Source organism: Mustelus asterias, chromosome 13, assembly GCF_964213995.1.
Source record: "Mustelus asterias chromosome 13, sMusAst1.hap1.1, whole genome shotgun sequence".
In the NCBI taxonomy this organism is placed as follows: Eukaryota; Metazoa; Chordata; class Chondrichthyes; order Carcharhiniformes; family Triakidae; genus Mustelus; species Mustelus asterias.
This window is the reverse complement of record NC_135813.1, coordinates 53,851,820-53,868,792: the sequence shown is the minus strand read 5'-3', so window position 1 is coordinate 53,868,792 and position 16,973 is coordinate 53,851,820. Positions and strand designations below refer to the sequence as shown.

Below are 16,973 nucleotides of genomic sequence, written 5' to 3'. Positions count from 1 at the left end.
CTTGTGGGGCACCTTGTTGAGGATGATCGTGGAGCAGGTGTGGTTGCCTATCTTTATTGATTATGGACTGTGAGTTAGGAAGTTCAGGATCCATTCGCAGAGGGAGGTGACAAGGCCCAAGATGAGTTTTGTGGGAATAATAGTGTTGAAGGCTGAGCTGTAGTCAATAAATAGGAGTCTGACATAGGTGTCCTTGTTATCTAGGTGTTCTAGGGTTGAGTGCAGGGCCAGGTAAACGATGTCTGCTGTGGACCTGTTGCGGCGGTCGGCAAACTGTAGTGGATCATATTCCATACCATGGAATATGCTGAAATGAATGAGATTCTGGACACCTATTATGGCACGACTCGGAATGAGATTGCACTGAGAGCTACATTCTGTCAAAGGAAACGGAGTTGCCACGTGAGGTATAGGAGATTACATTCTCGAGTTAAACTCTCTCACTACCGTGGTTATGGCACTAATTCAGAACTCAAATTTAGAGACACTTTCGTAGGAGGCCGAAAGAACAATAAAATTCTGACCCTGCTTTTAAAAGCTGCCATGGAAGGAGACCTGCGATGAGGCCAGGGCCATGGAAATGGCAGAAAACTATAGTAGTAGAATGCAAGGGAGTTCTTTTCCTGAACTGGCCGGAAGAGTTAGGAGGGTACAAAATGGTCTTTGAATAAGGAGGACCAAATGATAAAATAAGCCATCAGTATGACGTTAAATATTGTATGTCAGCAGATCATGCAAATGCAGTCGACTTTCAAGATTTCCCATAAATACTGATTCACTTTTAGCCACTGAGTTGCCTGTTAATTACTTTATATACACAGATGACATGCCCAATGTCTGCCAGAATTAATGGAGAAACTCACAAAGATGTAGTGCTTAGTAAAGAGAATCATAGAAATCATAGAAACCCTACAGTGCAGAAGGAGGCCATTCGGCCCATCGAGTCTACACCGACCACAATCCCACCCAGGCCCTACCCCCACATATTTTACCCGCTAATCTACGCATCTCAGGACTCTAAGGGGCAATTTTTAACCTGGCCAATCAACCTAACCCGCACATCTTTGGACTGTGGGAGGAAACCGGAGCACCCGGAGGAAACCCACGCAGACACGAGGAGAATGTGCAAACTCCACACAGACAGTGACCCGAGCCGGGAATCGAACCCGGGACCCTGGAGCTGTGAAGCAGCAGTGCTAACCACTGTGCTACCGTGCCGCCCCCAAGAGCTCAATCATGTCATGAATGGTTGGCCTAAAGAGTGTGATGATGAGAAATTGAAGGTTTTAACTGAGTGTAAATCAGGGCTTTCTCCTTTAGGGTTTAAGAGCCATTATTCCGCCCAAGATTAGAGAGAGTCTGTATGAAAGCAAAGCAAGAAACTATTTCTGAGATATTGAAGTGTTGGTGAAATCTGTGTCTCAGAATGAGAAATAATTCAAACAACGTTCCTTTCATTCCATGGATAAACACGAGAAAGCATGGGAACAAGTATATACTGATTCCTTGGAAGTGGAAGGGATACAGTATTCTGTTTTGGTTCGATAGCTGCAGCAAGTAGATAAATGCTGAGTCTATGACCAATACCACAAGTGCCAAAATTATTGAGAGTTTGAGAAGTTGGTTTGTAATTTATGGGTTGCCAGAGAGGTTGGTGTCAGGGTCCATAGTTTACATCAGAATAGTTTGTAATATTTCTCAGTAAGAATGGAATCAGAGTTTAATATCAATATATCACCCAGCATCGAATGGTGCAGTGAAAAGATTGCAAAGAGGTCTTCGCAGAAGTATTTCCTAGGCAGCAAGCTAGGCAGTAATTTCCATGTTTCCCCTCTTCACAGGCTAGAGAATGTTCTGTTCTCTTACAGAATCAACTCACAGTCTACAATAGTTGCTCACTGTACAACTTTAGTGTTTAAACATGTTCCTATGACAAAGTTGAGTTTATTTAAACCTGATCACAATAGCAAAGATGTGGAGATGTGGAGTCTGTGCACTGTTGGAGAACAGAGACCACTCCATCTGACGAAGGAGCAGCGCTCCGAAAGCTTATGGTGTTTGCTACCAAATAAACCTGTTGGACTTTAACCTGGTGTTTGAGACTTCTTACTGCACAATAGCAAAGTCAGAGAAAAGCATGGCAAGAAGATTAGTTATGATAGTACACTAGGCATGAAACTAAAATAATTCAATGTGGTCAGAAGATCAGGGTGAAAGACCAGCAAGGTGATAAGGAGAAGTATGTGATTGGAATTCTTGTAAAAAGATTAGGTACATTCACATATCTAGCGAAGATGGAGAGAGACTCGAGTGGGCCTTTTGTTTGAAAGACTAAACCAGCTCTGATGAAGGTCATCCAGACATGAAACGTCAGCTCTATTCCCTCTCCACAGATGCTATCAGACCTGCTGAGATTTCTGTTTCAGATTCTAGCATCCGCAGTAATTTGCTTTCAGTATGATAAACCTCCTTTAGTTCAACTTTCTCCTACAGTCTGAAGCGAAAGTCAGAAAGTAAAGCAGAAGTCATAAAGAGTCAAGCTAATGGAAATGGAAGATGATACCCGGACAGAAAGAGAAAGAAGCCAGATAGGTTAATCTGAAGTGTGCAGGAAGGAGGAAGGAGGAAGTTAAGGATATTAAGTGCAAAGAATTAAACTGAAAATCAATTTAAGATTGTTAGTCTGGCTGGCAGTGTGGCACACTTACGCATGCTGGAAGTAGACAAAAGGAACATTTCCACAGGTGGCACCTTTCCCTAAAGGTAAGCTTGTTAAGTTTAGGGATAATCGTTCCCTGGTTCATTCCCCAGAGCAATGCCTTAGCCAATCAGAGTCAACCTGCCCAATTTGAATTTGAACAAAGCTGTTCCATGCTGCATTCTCCGTGATAACACCTCCAACATCGGAGTCCACTTGCCAATCAATCAGTGCACTCTACTCACGCTGTATAAACTGTTGTTCCCCCTTAAGGGTGGAAAATTATTGAGAGCTATCCTGGTGAGTTCAAGACGAAATGCTTTGATGGGATGTCTCTTTTTTCAGAAATATTCAAGGAGGAAATTATTCTTTTCATTCCTTATCAAATTATCCTTTGTTGTAGTGAGGAATTTGAGCATTGCTGAAAAAAGAGACATTTTGTTGGAGCTTTTCATCTTGCAATCATCAAGACAATCAGAAGAACATCAATGTCAGGGAAAAAACAACTTCATACTGTATGAGAAGAGAATGCAGATTGGTTGGCAAATGGACTCTGATTGGTAGAGGTCTTACCATGGAAAATGCACCAGTTGATGATGACTAACAGTTAACTGCTAAACATTGTTTGAAATTGAAATCAGACTCTGATTGCCAACCAATCAGCACTCTCTTATACAGAATGAATTTGTTTTCCCTTGTATCCTTGCAATTGTCCTGATGAGTACATGACAAAACCCTTCAACAAAATGTCTCTTTTTTCAGCAATACTTCTAATTAAATATATATTGGTCAAGGCATTGCCCTGAGGAATTGACCAGTGAATTCTGTCATTTATTTTGTTTAGTTGAAACAGACGCAATGTGTATACATGTTTTATGCTGTATATTGTGCAACACATGAAGGGGCCTAAGGCTGCCACCTTTGGCCCTGAAAAGTGCCAAGTCTACCTCAGATTAACCAAGAGGTGTAAGGTATCTCAAACATTTTAGGAACAGATAAAGCTAGCTATTTCACACAGCTGCTATGCATTAACAACACAAGTGATATTCACCACTAACAGGGTGCTGCCATCAAGCTAAAGAAACTTCTGCCTATCAAAGAAATGAGTAATGTAGTATATGAATTTCAGCATCAGTGATGCTAGATATGTAGAAAGTTCCAAAGACTGGTGGATCATATCATATCATGTCCCTTCTGTTGTTCACAACAGGCAAGGTACAACAGCTTGGTATGGCTCCTGCTCTGTCCAAGACCGCAAGAAACTACAAAAGGTCGTGAATGTAGCCCAATCCATCACGCAAAGCAGCCTCCCATCCATTAACTCTATCTACACTTCCCGCTGCCTCGGAAAAGCAGCCAGCATAATTAAGGACCTCACGCACCCCAGACATACTCTCTTCCACCTTCTTCTGTCGGGAAGAAGATACAAAAGTCTGAGGACACGTACCAACCGACTCAAGAACAGCTTCTTCCCTGCTGCCATCAGACTTTTGAATGGACCTACCTTGCATTAAGTTGATCTTTCTCTGTACCCTAGCTATGACTGTAACACTACATTCTGCACTGTCTCCTTTCCTTCTCTATGAACGGAATGTTTTATCGGTATAGCGTGCAAGAATACTTTTCACCGTACACCAATACGTGACAATAATAAATAAAATCAAATCAAAATCAGTCAGAGTCAAGCTGTCTGATTTAAATTTCAAACAAGGCTAAACAGTTAACTGTCAGTCACCATCAACTGGTGCATTCTCCAAGGCAACACTTCCACCAATCAGAGTCCACTTGTCAGCCAATCAGCACTCTCTTCTCATACAGAATAAATTTGTTTTCCCTTGCGTTGTGTTCTTGCAATTGTCCTGATGAGTATATGACAAAATGCTTCAACAAAATGTCTCTTTTTTCTGGAATACTTCTAATAAAATGATACTTAAAAAAGTTTCCTGAATGCCAGTATGTATACATTGGCATTCGGAAAACATTTTTGTCATTTCCATGTAAATTAATCTGGGAATTTTGGTCAAGTATATCTTTTAGTTGCAATTACAATAAAAACAAAATACCACCCAACCCTTTAATTAATCTGTTTATGGGATGTGGGTGTCGCTGGTTCGGCTGTCGCTAATTACCCTTGAACTGAGGGCGTTTAAGAGTCAACCACATTGCTGTAGTCACTTGGAGGCCAGACCAGGTAAGGATGACCGATTTTCTTCCCTAAAGGAAATTAGTGAACCTGATGAGTTTTTATGACAATCAATAATGATTTCATGGTCATCATTAGAGTTTTAATTCCAGATTTTTATTCAATTCAGATGTCAGCATCTGCTGTGGTGGATTTGAACCCAGGTCCCCAGCGTTTACCCTGGATCTCTGGATGACTAGTCCATTGACGATACCACTACACCATCACCTATCCCGACCTGTATTGTTGATTGATGGAAGGTTTAGTCATAATGTATTCTGGGAAATTATGTGCATGTTACATTTTAATGTATAAACTGTTTTTTTTAAAGTGGGGAGTGAGTGCAGTGTATTGTAATCGCTGAATATTTTGTTATACTGCCATCTCTGCAGGGGAGAGAACACGTGAGTCTTCTCTCTGCGCAATACACAAAAAAAATGAGGTCCACTTTCAGGTGTTAGAACTCACCTTCATTTTTGTCTATTTTATTGATCATCCGCCTCAAAGGGTCGATGTACTTTGACAGCTGCTTCAATTTGTCGAGGTATTGCTGTTCCTCAGTTTGCGTCCGACCAGCTGGGCTTGGGACGGAGCCTGGGTTCACTGCAACACCAAAGAAAGATAATCAATTTAGATTTCAGGGCCTTTATGAATCAGTGTAGGAAGTCACAACAACATTTATCCCAATACACAGCACCACAGGCGTAGGCATGGTACAAAGTTAGTGCACACTGGCGTCGGCTCTGGTACAGAATCAGTGTGCACTGGCGTCGGCTCTGGTACAGAGTCAGTGCGCACTGGCATTGGCACAGAGTCAGTGCGCACTGGCATCGGCTCTGGCACAGAGTCAGTGCGCACTGGCATCGGCTCTGGCACAGAGTCAGTGCATTGGCATCAGCTACAACATTTTTATAGCAAATGAAACTGGACCACATACTCCAACAAGTAAGAATACCATCTGCCTGAGAGCCTATCCCTATCCTCAACAAGCTGTGCTGCATTGTAATTTCTCCCATATTTATACTGTTCTTTTCGGCAAATATATTGAGGAAGGAATTATTTTAATCTAAAAAAGATAATTCCTCAGTAAACTTTTAGCATTCTGGAAACCTAAGATGATCAGCAACATTACAGGAAGCAGAGGCTGGTATCAAATTAGTTCAAACCAGTAAGGTCAGTTCACCAAAGTATAGGTCATATTTAACGTCAGCCTCGGCTCAGCTCATATCAGCCTCACCTCTATCAGAGGATGCAAGTCCCAGTTCAGGACTGGAATACGTACTCTGAGGTGATGCGTCAGTACAATGCCATAGGAGGATACCATTATCTATTGGATAAGACAATCAACTAAAGCCCAACTTGCATTTTAAGATGGATAAAAAAAATCTGCAGTACAATTTCAGAGAACCGCCCCCTGTATTAGACAGCTATATCCCCCAACCAAAAATGATTATCTGGCTATTTGTTCCTTTGGGCTTTGTTGGACCTACCAGTGCACAAATAAACTGTTATGTTTCCATACTTTCCATCACTGACTAAACCACAAAAATTATTAATCGACAGGCAAGTGAATTCACACTGCGATACAGTTCCTCAAGATGCTGACTCTCACTGGGATACAGTTTCTGAAGGTGCTGACTCTCAGTAGGATACAGTTCCAGAAGTGCTAACTCTCGCTATGACACAGTTCACTAAGGTGCTGACTCTCGCTAGGATACAATTCCCGAAGGGTGCTGACTCTCACTGGGGGCCAGTTCCTGAAGGTGCTGACTCACACTGGGATACAGTTCCTGAAGGTGCTGACTCTCACTGGGATACAGTTCCTGAAGGTGCTGACTCACACTGGGATACAGTTCCTGAAGGTGCTGACTCACACTAGGATACAGATACGAAAGGTGCTGACTTTCACTGGGAAACAGTTCCTGAAGTGGCGGACTCACACTGGGGGACAGTTAATGAAGGTTCTGACATTCGCTGGTGGACAGTTCCTGAAGGTGCTGACTCTCACTGGGATACAGTACCTGAAGGTGCCGACTCTGACTGGGATACAATTCCTTAAGGAGGTGACTCTCACTGGGATGCAGTTCCTGAATGTGCTGACCCTCGCTGAGGAACAGTTCTTGAAGCTGCTGACTCGCAGTGGGGGACAGTTCCGGAAGCTGCTGACTCTCACTGGCGGACAGTTCCTCAAGGTGCTGACTCTCACTACGGAATAGTTCCTGGAGGAGCTGACACACCTTGGAGAACAGTCCCTGAAGGTGCTGACTCTCAATGGGGAACTGTTATAGCAGCTGCCGACACTCAGTGGGGGACAGTTCCTGAAGGTGCAAACTCTCATTCGGGGACATTTCCTGAAGGTGCTGATTCTCATGGGGATACAGTTCCTGAAGGTGCTGACTCTCACTGGGATACAGTTCCTGAAGGTGCTGACTCTCACTGGGACACAGTTCTGAAGGTGCTGACTCTCACTGGGGAAGTTCCTCAAGGTGCTGACTCTCACTGGGATACAGTTCCTGAAGGTGCTGACTCTCACTGGGATACAGTTCCTGAATGTGCTGACTCTCACTGGGATGCAGTTCCTCAAGGTGCTGACTCTCACTGGGATACAGTTCCTGAAGGTGCTGACTCTCAGTGGGATATATATAGTTCCTGAAGGTGCTGACTCTCTCTGGGGACAGTTCCTGAAGGTGCTGACTCTCACTGAGATACAACTCCTGAAGGTGCTGACACTCACTAAGCGACAGTTCCTGAAGGTGCTGACAATTACTGGATACAATTCCTGAAGATCCTGACTCTCACTGGGATACAATTCCTGAAGGTGCTGACTCTCACTTTGATACAGTTCCTGAATGTGCTGACTCTCACTGGGATACAGTTCCTGAAGGTGCTAACTCTCACTGGGATATAGTTCCTGAAGGTGCTGACACTGGAAAGGTGATCAGCCAGATGTCGTGGTACACATCGGTACAAATAACGTAGGTAGGAAGAGTGAGGAGGTCCTGAACTGTGAGTACAAAGAGCTTGGAAGGAAGTTAAAAATCAGGACCCTGAGGGTAGTAATCTCAGGATTGCTACTTGTACCACGTGCCAGTGAGGGCAGGAGTAGGGTGCTTGGGCGGATGAACACGTGGCTGAGGAACTGGTGTAGGGAGCAGGGTTTCTGATTGTTGGATCATTGGGACCTCTTCTGGGGCAGGTGGGACCTGTACAAGAGAGACGGGTTACACCTAAACTACAAGGGGACCAATATACTTGCAGGGAGGTTTGCTCGTGTTATTGGGGAGGGTTTAAACTAGATTTGCAGGGGGATGGGAACCAGAGTGCCAGAGCAGATAGTGGGGCAGGGGTAAAAAGACAGGTTAGTTCAAGTAAAATCACAAATGGAAGGGTTGAGTGTGGTGGAAATAACCTTTTGAGGTGTGTCTATTTCAATGCCAGGGGTATTGTGGGAAAGACAGATGAGCTGAAGGTGTGGATAGACACATGGAAATATGACATTGTAGCCATTAGTGAAACTTGGCTACAGGAGGGGCAGGACTGGCAGCTCAATGTTCCGGGGTACCAGTGTTTCAGGCGGGATAGAGGCAGAGGGATAAAAGGTGGGGGGGTGGCATTGTTGGTCAGGGAAAATGTTACAGCGGTTCTCAGGCAGGATAGATTAGGGAGCTTGTCTACAGGGGCCCTATATGGGAAACAGGAAAGGTATGACCACATTAATGGGGTTGTATTATAGACCACCCAATAGTCAGCGAGAATTGGAGGAGCAAATCAGCGGAGAGATAGCTGACAACTGCAAGAAACACAAAGTTGTGATAGTAGGGGATTTTAATATTCCATATATAGATTGGGAGTCGCATACTGTTAAACGTTTAGACGGGGTAGAGTTTGTTCAGGAGAATTTTCTACATCAGTATATAGAGGTGCCAACTAGAGAGGATGCAATGTTGGGTCTCCTATTGGGAAATGAGTTAGGGCAGGTGATGGATGCGAGTGTGAGGGAACACTTTGGATCCAGTGATCATAATGCCATTAGTTTCAACCTGATCATGGATGAGGGTAGATCTGGTCCTCGGGTTGAAGTTCTGAACTGGAAAAAGGCCAAATTTGATGAAATGAGAAGGGATCTGGGAAGTGTGGATTGGCACAGGCTGTTCTCTGGTAAGGATGTAAATGGAAAGTGGGAGGCCTTCAAAGGAGAAATCTTGAGTGTGCAGAGTTTGTATGTTCCTGTCAGGATTAAAGGCAAAGTAAATAGGAATAAGGAATATAAGGAATAAGGTTCTCGAGGGAGATTGTAATACTGATTAAGAGGAAGAGACAGTTGTATGAAATGTACAGGCAGCAAGGAACAGATCAGATGCTCGAGGAGTATAAAAAGTGCAAGAAGCTACTTAAGAGGGATATCAGGAGGGTTAAAAGAAGACATGAGGTTGCTTTGGCAGACAGAGTGAAGGAAAATCCAAAGAGCTTCTTTCGGTTTGTTAGGAGCAAAAGGATAGTGAGGATAAAATTGGTCCTCTTGAAGACCAGAGTGGTAGACTGTGTATGGAACCAAAAGAGATGGGGAGATACTAAATGGTGTTTTTGCATCCGCATTTACTGAGGAAACGGACATGGAGTCTACGGAAATAGGGCAAACAGGTAGGGAGGTCATAGAACCTTTACAGGTTAAAGGAGGAGGTGCTTGCTGTCTTGAAGCAAATCAGAGTGGATAAATCCCCAGGACCGGACAGGGTATTCCCACGGACCTTGAGGGAAGCTAGTGTCGAACTTGCAGGGGCCCTGGCAGACATATTTAAAATGTCAGTATTCACGGGGGAGGTGCCGGATGATTGGAGGGTGGCTCATGTTGTTCTGTTGTTTAAGAAAGGTTCCAAAAGAAATCCGGGAAATTATAGGCCAGTAAGTTTGACGTCGGTGGTGGGCAAGTTATTGGAAGGTGTGATAAGGGATAGGATCTACAAATATTTGGATAGACAGGGACTTATTAGGGAGAGTCAACATGGCTTTGTGCGTGGTAGGTCATGTTTGACCAATCTATCGAGTTTTTCGAGGAGGTTACCAGGAAAGTGGATGAAGGGAAGGCGGTGGATGTTGTCTACCTGGATTTCAGCAAGGCCTTTGACAAGGTCCCTCATGGGAGGTTAGTTAGGAAGGTTCAGTCGTTGGGTATACATGGGGAGGTAGTAAATTTGATTAGACACTGGCTCAATGGAAGAACACAGTAAGAAGTCTCACAACACCAGGTTAAAGTCCAACAGGTTTATTTGGTAGCAAATACCATAAGCTTTCGGAGCACTGCTCCTTCGTCAGATGGAGTGGAAATGTGCTCTCAAACAGTGCACAGACACAGAAATCAAGTTACAGAATACTAATTAGAATGCGAATCTCTACAGCCAGGTCTTAAAGGTACAGACAATGTAGGTGGGGAGGGAGCATTAAACACAGGTTAAAGAGATGTGTATTGTCTCCAGACAGAACAGCTAGTGAGATTCTGCAAGACCAGAGGGAAAGCTGTGGGGGTTACTGATAATGTGACATAAATCCAACATCCCGGTTTAGGCCGTCCTCATGTGTGCGGAACTTGGTTACAGTTTCTGCTCAACGACTCTGCCACAACAACCCTGCCACAGCAACCTCTGCAAGATGTGCCGGATCATCGACACGGATGCCATCATCTCACGTGAGAACACCATCTACCAGGTACACGGTACCTACTCTTGCAACTCGGCCAACGTTGTCTACCTGATACGCTGCAGGAAAGGATGTCCCGAGGCATGGTACATTGGGGAAACCATGCAGACGCTACGACAATGGATGAATGAACACCGCGCGACAATCACCAGGCAAGACTGTTCTCTTCCTGTGGGGGAGCACTTCAGCAGTCACGGGCATTCAGCCTTGGATCTTCAGGTAAGCGTTCTCCAAGGCGGCCTTCACGACACACGACAGCGCAGAGTCGCTGAGCAGAAACTGATAGCCAAGTTCCGCACACATGAGGACGGCCTAAACCGGGATGTTGGATTTATGTCACATTATCAGTAACCCCCACAGCTTTCCCCCAGGTCTTGCAGAATCTCACGGGCTGTTCTGTCTGGAGACAATGCACATCTCTTTAACCTGTGTTGAATGCTCCCTCCACCCACATTGTCTGTACCTTTAAGACCTGGCTGGCTGTAGAGATTCGCATTCTAATTAGTATTCTGTAACTTGATTTCTGTGTACTGTTGGAGAACAGATTTCCACTCCATCTGACGAAGGAGCAGTGCTCCGAAAGCTTATGGTATTTGCTACCAAATAAACCTGTTGGACTTTAACGTGTTGTGAGACTTCTTACTGTATTTACCCCAGTCCAACGCCGGCATCTCCACATCAATGGAAGAAGCCAGAGAGTGGTTGTGGAGGATTGCTTCCCTGAGTGGAGGCCTGTGACTAGTGGTGTGCCGCAGGGATCGGTGTTGGGTCCATTGTTGTTTGTCATCTATATCAAATATCTGAATGATAATGTGGTAAATTGGATCAGCAAATTTGCTGATGATTCAAAGATTGGAGGTATAGTGGACAGTGAGGAAGGTTTTCAAGGCTTGCAGAGGGATTTGGACCAACTAGAAAAATGGGCTGAAAAATGGCAAATGGAATTTAACGGAGACAAATGTGAGATATTGCACTTTGGAAGGACAAACCAAAGTAGAACGTACAGGGTAAATGGTAGGACTCTGAAGAGTGCAGTTGAACAGAGGGATCTGGGAATACAGGTACAGAATTCCCTAAAAGTGACGTCACAGGTGGATAGGGTCGTAAAGAGTGCCTTTGGTACATTTGCCTTTATAAATTGGAGTATCGAGTATAGAAGTTGGAGTGTTATGGTAAGGTTATATAAGACATTGGTGAGGCCGGATTTAGAGTATTGTGTACAGTTTTGGTCACCTAGTTACAGGAAGAATGTAAATAAGGTTGAAAGTGTGCAGAGAAGGTTCACAAGGATGTTGCCGGGACTTGAGAAGCTGAGTTACAGAGAGAGATTGAATAGGTTGGGACTTTATTCCCTGGAGCGCAGAAGAATGAGGGGAGATTTGATAGAGGTGTATAAGATTTTGATGGGTATAGATAGAGTGAATGCAAGCAGGCTTTTTCCACTGAGGCTAGGGGAGGAAAAAAACCAGAGGGCATGGGTTAAGGGTGAAAGGAGAAAAGTTTAAAGGGAATATTAGGGGGGGCTTCTTCACGCAGAGAGTGGTGGGAGTGTGGAATGAGCTGCCGGACAAAGTGTAAATGCGGCGTCACTTCTAACATTTAAGAAAAACTTGGACGGGTTCATGGATGAGAGGGGTGTGGAGGGATATGGTCCAAGTGCAGGTCAGTGGGACTGGGCAAAAAATGGTTCGGCACAGACAAGAAGAGCCAAAAGGCCTGTTCCTGAGCTGTAATTTTCTATGGTTCTATGGTTCACTCACTGGGGACAGATCCTGAAGGTCCTGACTCTCTCTGGGATACAGTTCCTTAAGGTGCTGACTCTCACTGGGAGAAAGTTCCTGAAGGTGCTGACTCCTACTGGGAGACAGTTCCTGAAGGTATTGACTCTCACTGGGATACAGATCCTGAAGGTGCTGACTCTCACTGGGATACAGATCCTGAAGGTGCTGACTCTCACTTGGATATAGTTCCGGAAGGTGCTGACACTCACTGGGGGTCAGATCCTGAATGTACTGACTCACACTGGGATATAGCTCCTGAAGGTGCTGACTCTCTCCGGTATACAGTTCCTGAAGGTGCTGACTCTCACTGGGATACAATTCCTGAAGGTGCAGACTCTTACTGGCATACAGTTCCTGAAGGTGCTGACTCTCACTGGGATACAGTTCCTGAAGTTGCTGACTCTCGCTGGAGGACAGTTCCTGAAGGTGCTGACTCTCACTGGGATTCCGTTCCTGAAGATGCTGACTCTCACTGGGATACAGTTCCTGAAGGTGCTGACTCTCACTGGGATGCTGATCCTGAAGGTGCTGACTCTCACTAGGATACAGTTCCTGAAGGTGCTGACTCTCACTGGGATACATCTCCAGAATGTGCTGACTCTTCCTGAGATACAGATCCTGAAGGTGCTGACTCTGACTGGGATACAGTTCCTGAAGGTGCTGACTCTCGCAGGAGGACAGTTCCTGAAGCTGCTGAGTCGCACTCGGGGAAGGTTACTAAATGTGCTGACACTAACTGCGTTACAGTTACTGAACGTGCTGACTCTCACTGGGATACAGTTCCTGAATGTGCTGACTCTCAATGGGGGACAGTTCCTGAAGGTGCTGCCTCACACTAGGGACCAGTTCCTGAAGGTGCTGACACTCACTGAGGGACAGTTCCTGAAGGTGCTGACACTCACTGAGGGACAGTTCCTGAAGGCGCTGACTCTCACTGTTCCTCAAGGTGCTGACTCTCACTGGGATACAGTTCCTGAAGGTGCTGATTCACACTGGGATACAGTTCCTGAGGTACTGACTCTCACTGTGATACAGTTCCTGAAGGGTGCTGATTCACACTGGGATACAGTTCCTGAATGTGCTGACTCTCACTGGGATGCAGTTCCTGAAGGTACTGACTCTCACTGGGATACAGCTCCTGAAGGTGCTGACTCTCACTGGGATACAGTTCCTGAAGGTGCTAACACTCACTGGGATACAATTCCTGAAGGTGCTGACTCTCACTGGGATATAGTTCCTCAAGTGCTGATTCTTACTGTGATACAGTTCCTGAAGGTGCTGACTCTCACTGGGATATAGATCCTCAAGGTGCTGACACTCACTGGGATACAGTTCCTGAAGGTGCTGACTCTCACTGGGATACAGTTTCTGAAGGTGCTGACTCTCACTGGGATACAGTTCCTAAAGGCGCTGACTCTCACTGGGATACAGTTCCTGAAGGTGCTGACTCTCACTGGGATACAGTTCCTGAAGCTGCTGACTCTCACTGGGACATAGCTCCTGAAGGTGCTGGCTCTCACTGAGGGACAGTTCCTGAAGGCGCTGACTCACATTAGGGGAAGGTTACTCAATGTGCTGACACTAACTGGGTTACAGTTGCAAAAGGTGCTGACTCTCTCTGGGACACAGTTCCTTAAGGTGCTGACTCTCACTGGGATATAGTTCCTGAAGGTGCTGACTCCGACTGGGATACAGTTCCTGAAGATGCTGACTCTCACTGGGATACAGTTCCTCAAGATGTGGAATCTCACTGGGGAACGGTTCCTGAAGGTGCTGACTCTCACTGGGATACAGTTCCTGAAGGTGCTGACTCTCACTGGGGTGCTGTTCCTGAAGGTGCTGACTCTCACTGGGATACAGTTCCTGAAGGTGTTGACAGTCACTGGGATACAGTTCCTGAATCTGCTGACTCTTACTGGGATACAGTTCCTGAAGGTGCTGACTCTCACTGGGATACAGTTCCTGAATCTGCTGACTCTTACTGGGATACAGTTCCTGAAGGTGCTGACTCTCACTGGGATATCATTCCAGAAGGTGCTAACACTCACAGGGATACAGTTCTTGAATGTGCTGACTCTTACTGGAATACAGTTCCTGAAGGTGCTGACTCTCACTGGGATACAGTTCCTGAAGGTGCTGACTCTCACTGGGATACAGTTCCTGAATGTGCTGACTCTCACTTGGATATAGTTCCTCAAGGTGCTGACTCTCACTGGGGGACAGTTCCTGAAGGTGCTAACTCTCACTGGGGGACAGTTCCTGAAGGTGCTGCTGACTCTCACTGGGGGACAGTTCCTGAAGGTGCTGACTCTCACTGGGATACCGTTCCTGAAGGTCCTGACTCTCACTGGGATACAGTTCCTGAAGGTGCTGACTCTCACTGAGGGACAGTTCCTGAAGGTGCTGACTCGCATTAGGGGAAGGTTACTCAATGTGCTGACACTAACTGGGTTACAGTTGCAAAAGGTGCTGACTCTCTCTGGGACACAGTTCCTTAAGGTGCTGACTCTCTCTGGGATATAGTTCCTGAAGGTGCTGACTCCGACTGGGATACAGTTCCTGAAGATGCTGACTCTCACTGGGATACAGTTCCTCAAGATGTGGAATCTCACTGGGGAACGGTTCCTGAAGGTGCTGACTCTCACTGGGATACAGTTCCTGAAGGTGCTGACTCTCACTGGGATACAGCTCCTGAAGGTGCTGACTCTCACTGGGATATCATTCCAGAAGGTGCTAACACTCACAGGGATACAGTTCCTGAATGTGCTGACTCTTACTGGATACAGTTCCTGAAGGTGCTGACTCTCACTGGGATACAGTTCCTGAAGGTGCTGACTCTCACTGGGATACAGTTCCTGAAGGTGCTGACTCTCACTGGGATACAGTTCCTGAAGGTGCTGACTCTCACTGGGATACAGTTCCTGAAGGTGCTGACTCTCACTGGGATAGTTCCTGAAGGTGCTGACTCTCACTGGGATACCGTTCCTGAAGGTCCTGACTCTCACTGGGATACAGTTCCTGAAGGTGCTGACTCTCACTTGGATATAGTTCCTCAAGGTGCTGACTCTCACTGGGGGACAGTTCCTGAAGGTGCTGACTCTCACTGGGATACCGTTCCTGAAGGTCCTGACTCTCACTGGGATACTGTTCCTGAAGATGCTGACTCTCACTAGGATACAATTCCTGAAGGTGCTGACTCTCACCGAGACACAGCTCCTGAAGGTGCTGGCTCTCAGTGGGATATTTTTCCTGAAGGTGCTGACACTCACTGGGATACAGTTCCTCAAGGTGCTGACTCTCACTGGGATACAGCTCCTGAAGGTGCTGACACTCACTGGGATACAGTTCCTCAAGGTGCTGACTCTCACTGGGATACAGTTCCTCAAGGTGCTGACTCTCACTGGGATACAGCTCCTGAAGGTGCTGACACTCACTGGGATACAGTTCCTCAAGGTGCTGACTCTCACTGGGATACAGCTCCTGAAGGTGCTGACACTCACTGGGATACAGTTCCTCAAGGTGCTGACTCTCACTGGGATACAGTTCCTCAAGGTGCTGACTCTCACTGGGGAACAGGTCATGGACACACACGTTACTTGTGTCAAGGATGTGTTGAACCTCAGCTGCACAGATAATAATAGCCCTATATTTAATTCAGCTCAATTTTCCCTTTCACCCTCCTAATCTGAGGAAAAGTGTTGTAGCCAATACCTAGCTTTCGAATCAGGTCCATTTCACAGACAGGCCAATGTACCTCAAATTAATGTTTCTACTAGCTTATCCAGTTAATGATCACCATTCACGACTCAGAGGGCTTGCTGGTGAGTGCTCAGGGCTGTGGTGATGCTTCAGTTCATCAAGTTCCTGGGTTAGGTTCTCTCAGCTTGAGAGCAGTCATTCCGCCCCTCACTGCAGCAACCTTGCGGTGATTAGTTCTCAGCCTGTGGGGATTCCTTTACAGTTCAGTCTCGAACCACAAGGCTGACTCATGTTAGTTACTTCCATCATTAATACAACTCTGAAGATGAACTCTACATTCAAGGTTTTAAAACTGGACCCAAGGGGGCACAGCAGAATAAGCAGAATTTGGGGCTTCATCAATGTTGCACAATATTAGTGTGCAATGCAGCTGTGGATAAAATAACTTCATAAGCCTCTGCTAGTTATTGACATTTTTACATCACAGAGCAATGAGTTCTCTGCTGAATGTCTGTCTAATCTGGAAATGCAATCTATTAGCTTCACTAGATAATGATAGTGGATACATCAGTGAGAAAGTCATATCAGGGTTGGTAATTCTCACTGAGTACATAGAGCACACTGCTAGTTGTCACTTAGGATAAATTTAATACAACAATTTACAAAAGGGTCCACATGAGGCAGCGAGAGTAGAAACAAGTTAAAGATCCAGCCACTGCAGCCCCAAGACAAAACCAGATTCTGAGGAGAACAGGTAGGTGGGCTAAGCAAGGTTTGATCTCACAACACTTTCAGAATGGCTTCTAATCCTGGCCAACATTTTGCCATTCATAAGCACTACAAGAAACAGATCAGCTGTTTAGCGGGAGCTTGCTGTGCATCAACTACCTTCTGTGTTTCCCTGCAATGCAACAGTGGT

The 16,973-nt window shown here is 45.6% G+C and overlaps 1 protein-coding gene across 8 annotated transcripts in view; it reads right to left on the bottom strand.

Moving 5' to 3' along the window:
• The window catches only part of med15 (mediator complex subunit 15), a 146,322-nt gene that overhangs the window by 29,272 nt on the left and 100,077 nt on the right, over positions 1 to 16,973 (bottom strand). For all 8 annotated transcript variants that reach the window (XM_078226766.1, XM_078226768.1, XM_078226770.1 and 5 more), the window contains one exon: positions 5,349 to 5,483. In XM_078226766.1, coding sequence (XP_078082892.1) covers positions 5,349 to 5,483 — 135 coding nt within the window. The remainder of the gene's footprint in view (positions 1 to 5,348; positions 5,484 to 16,973) is intronic.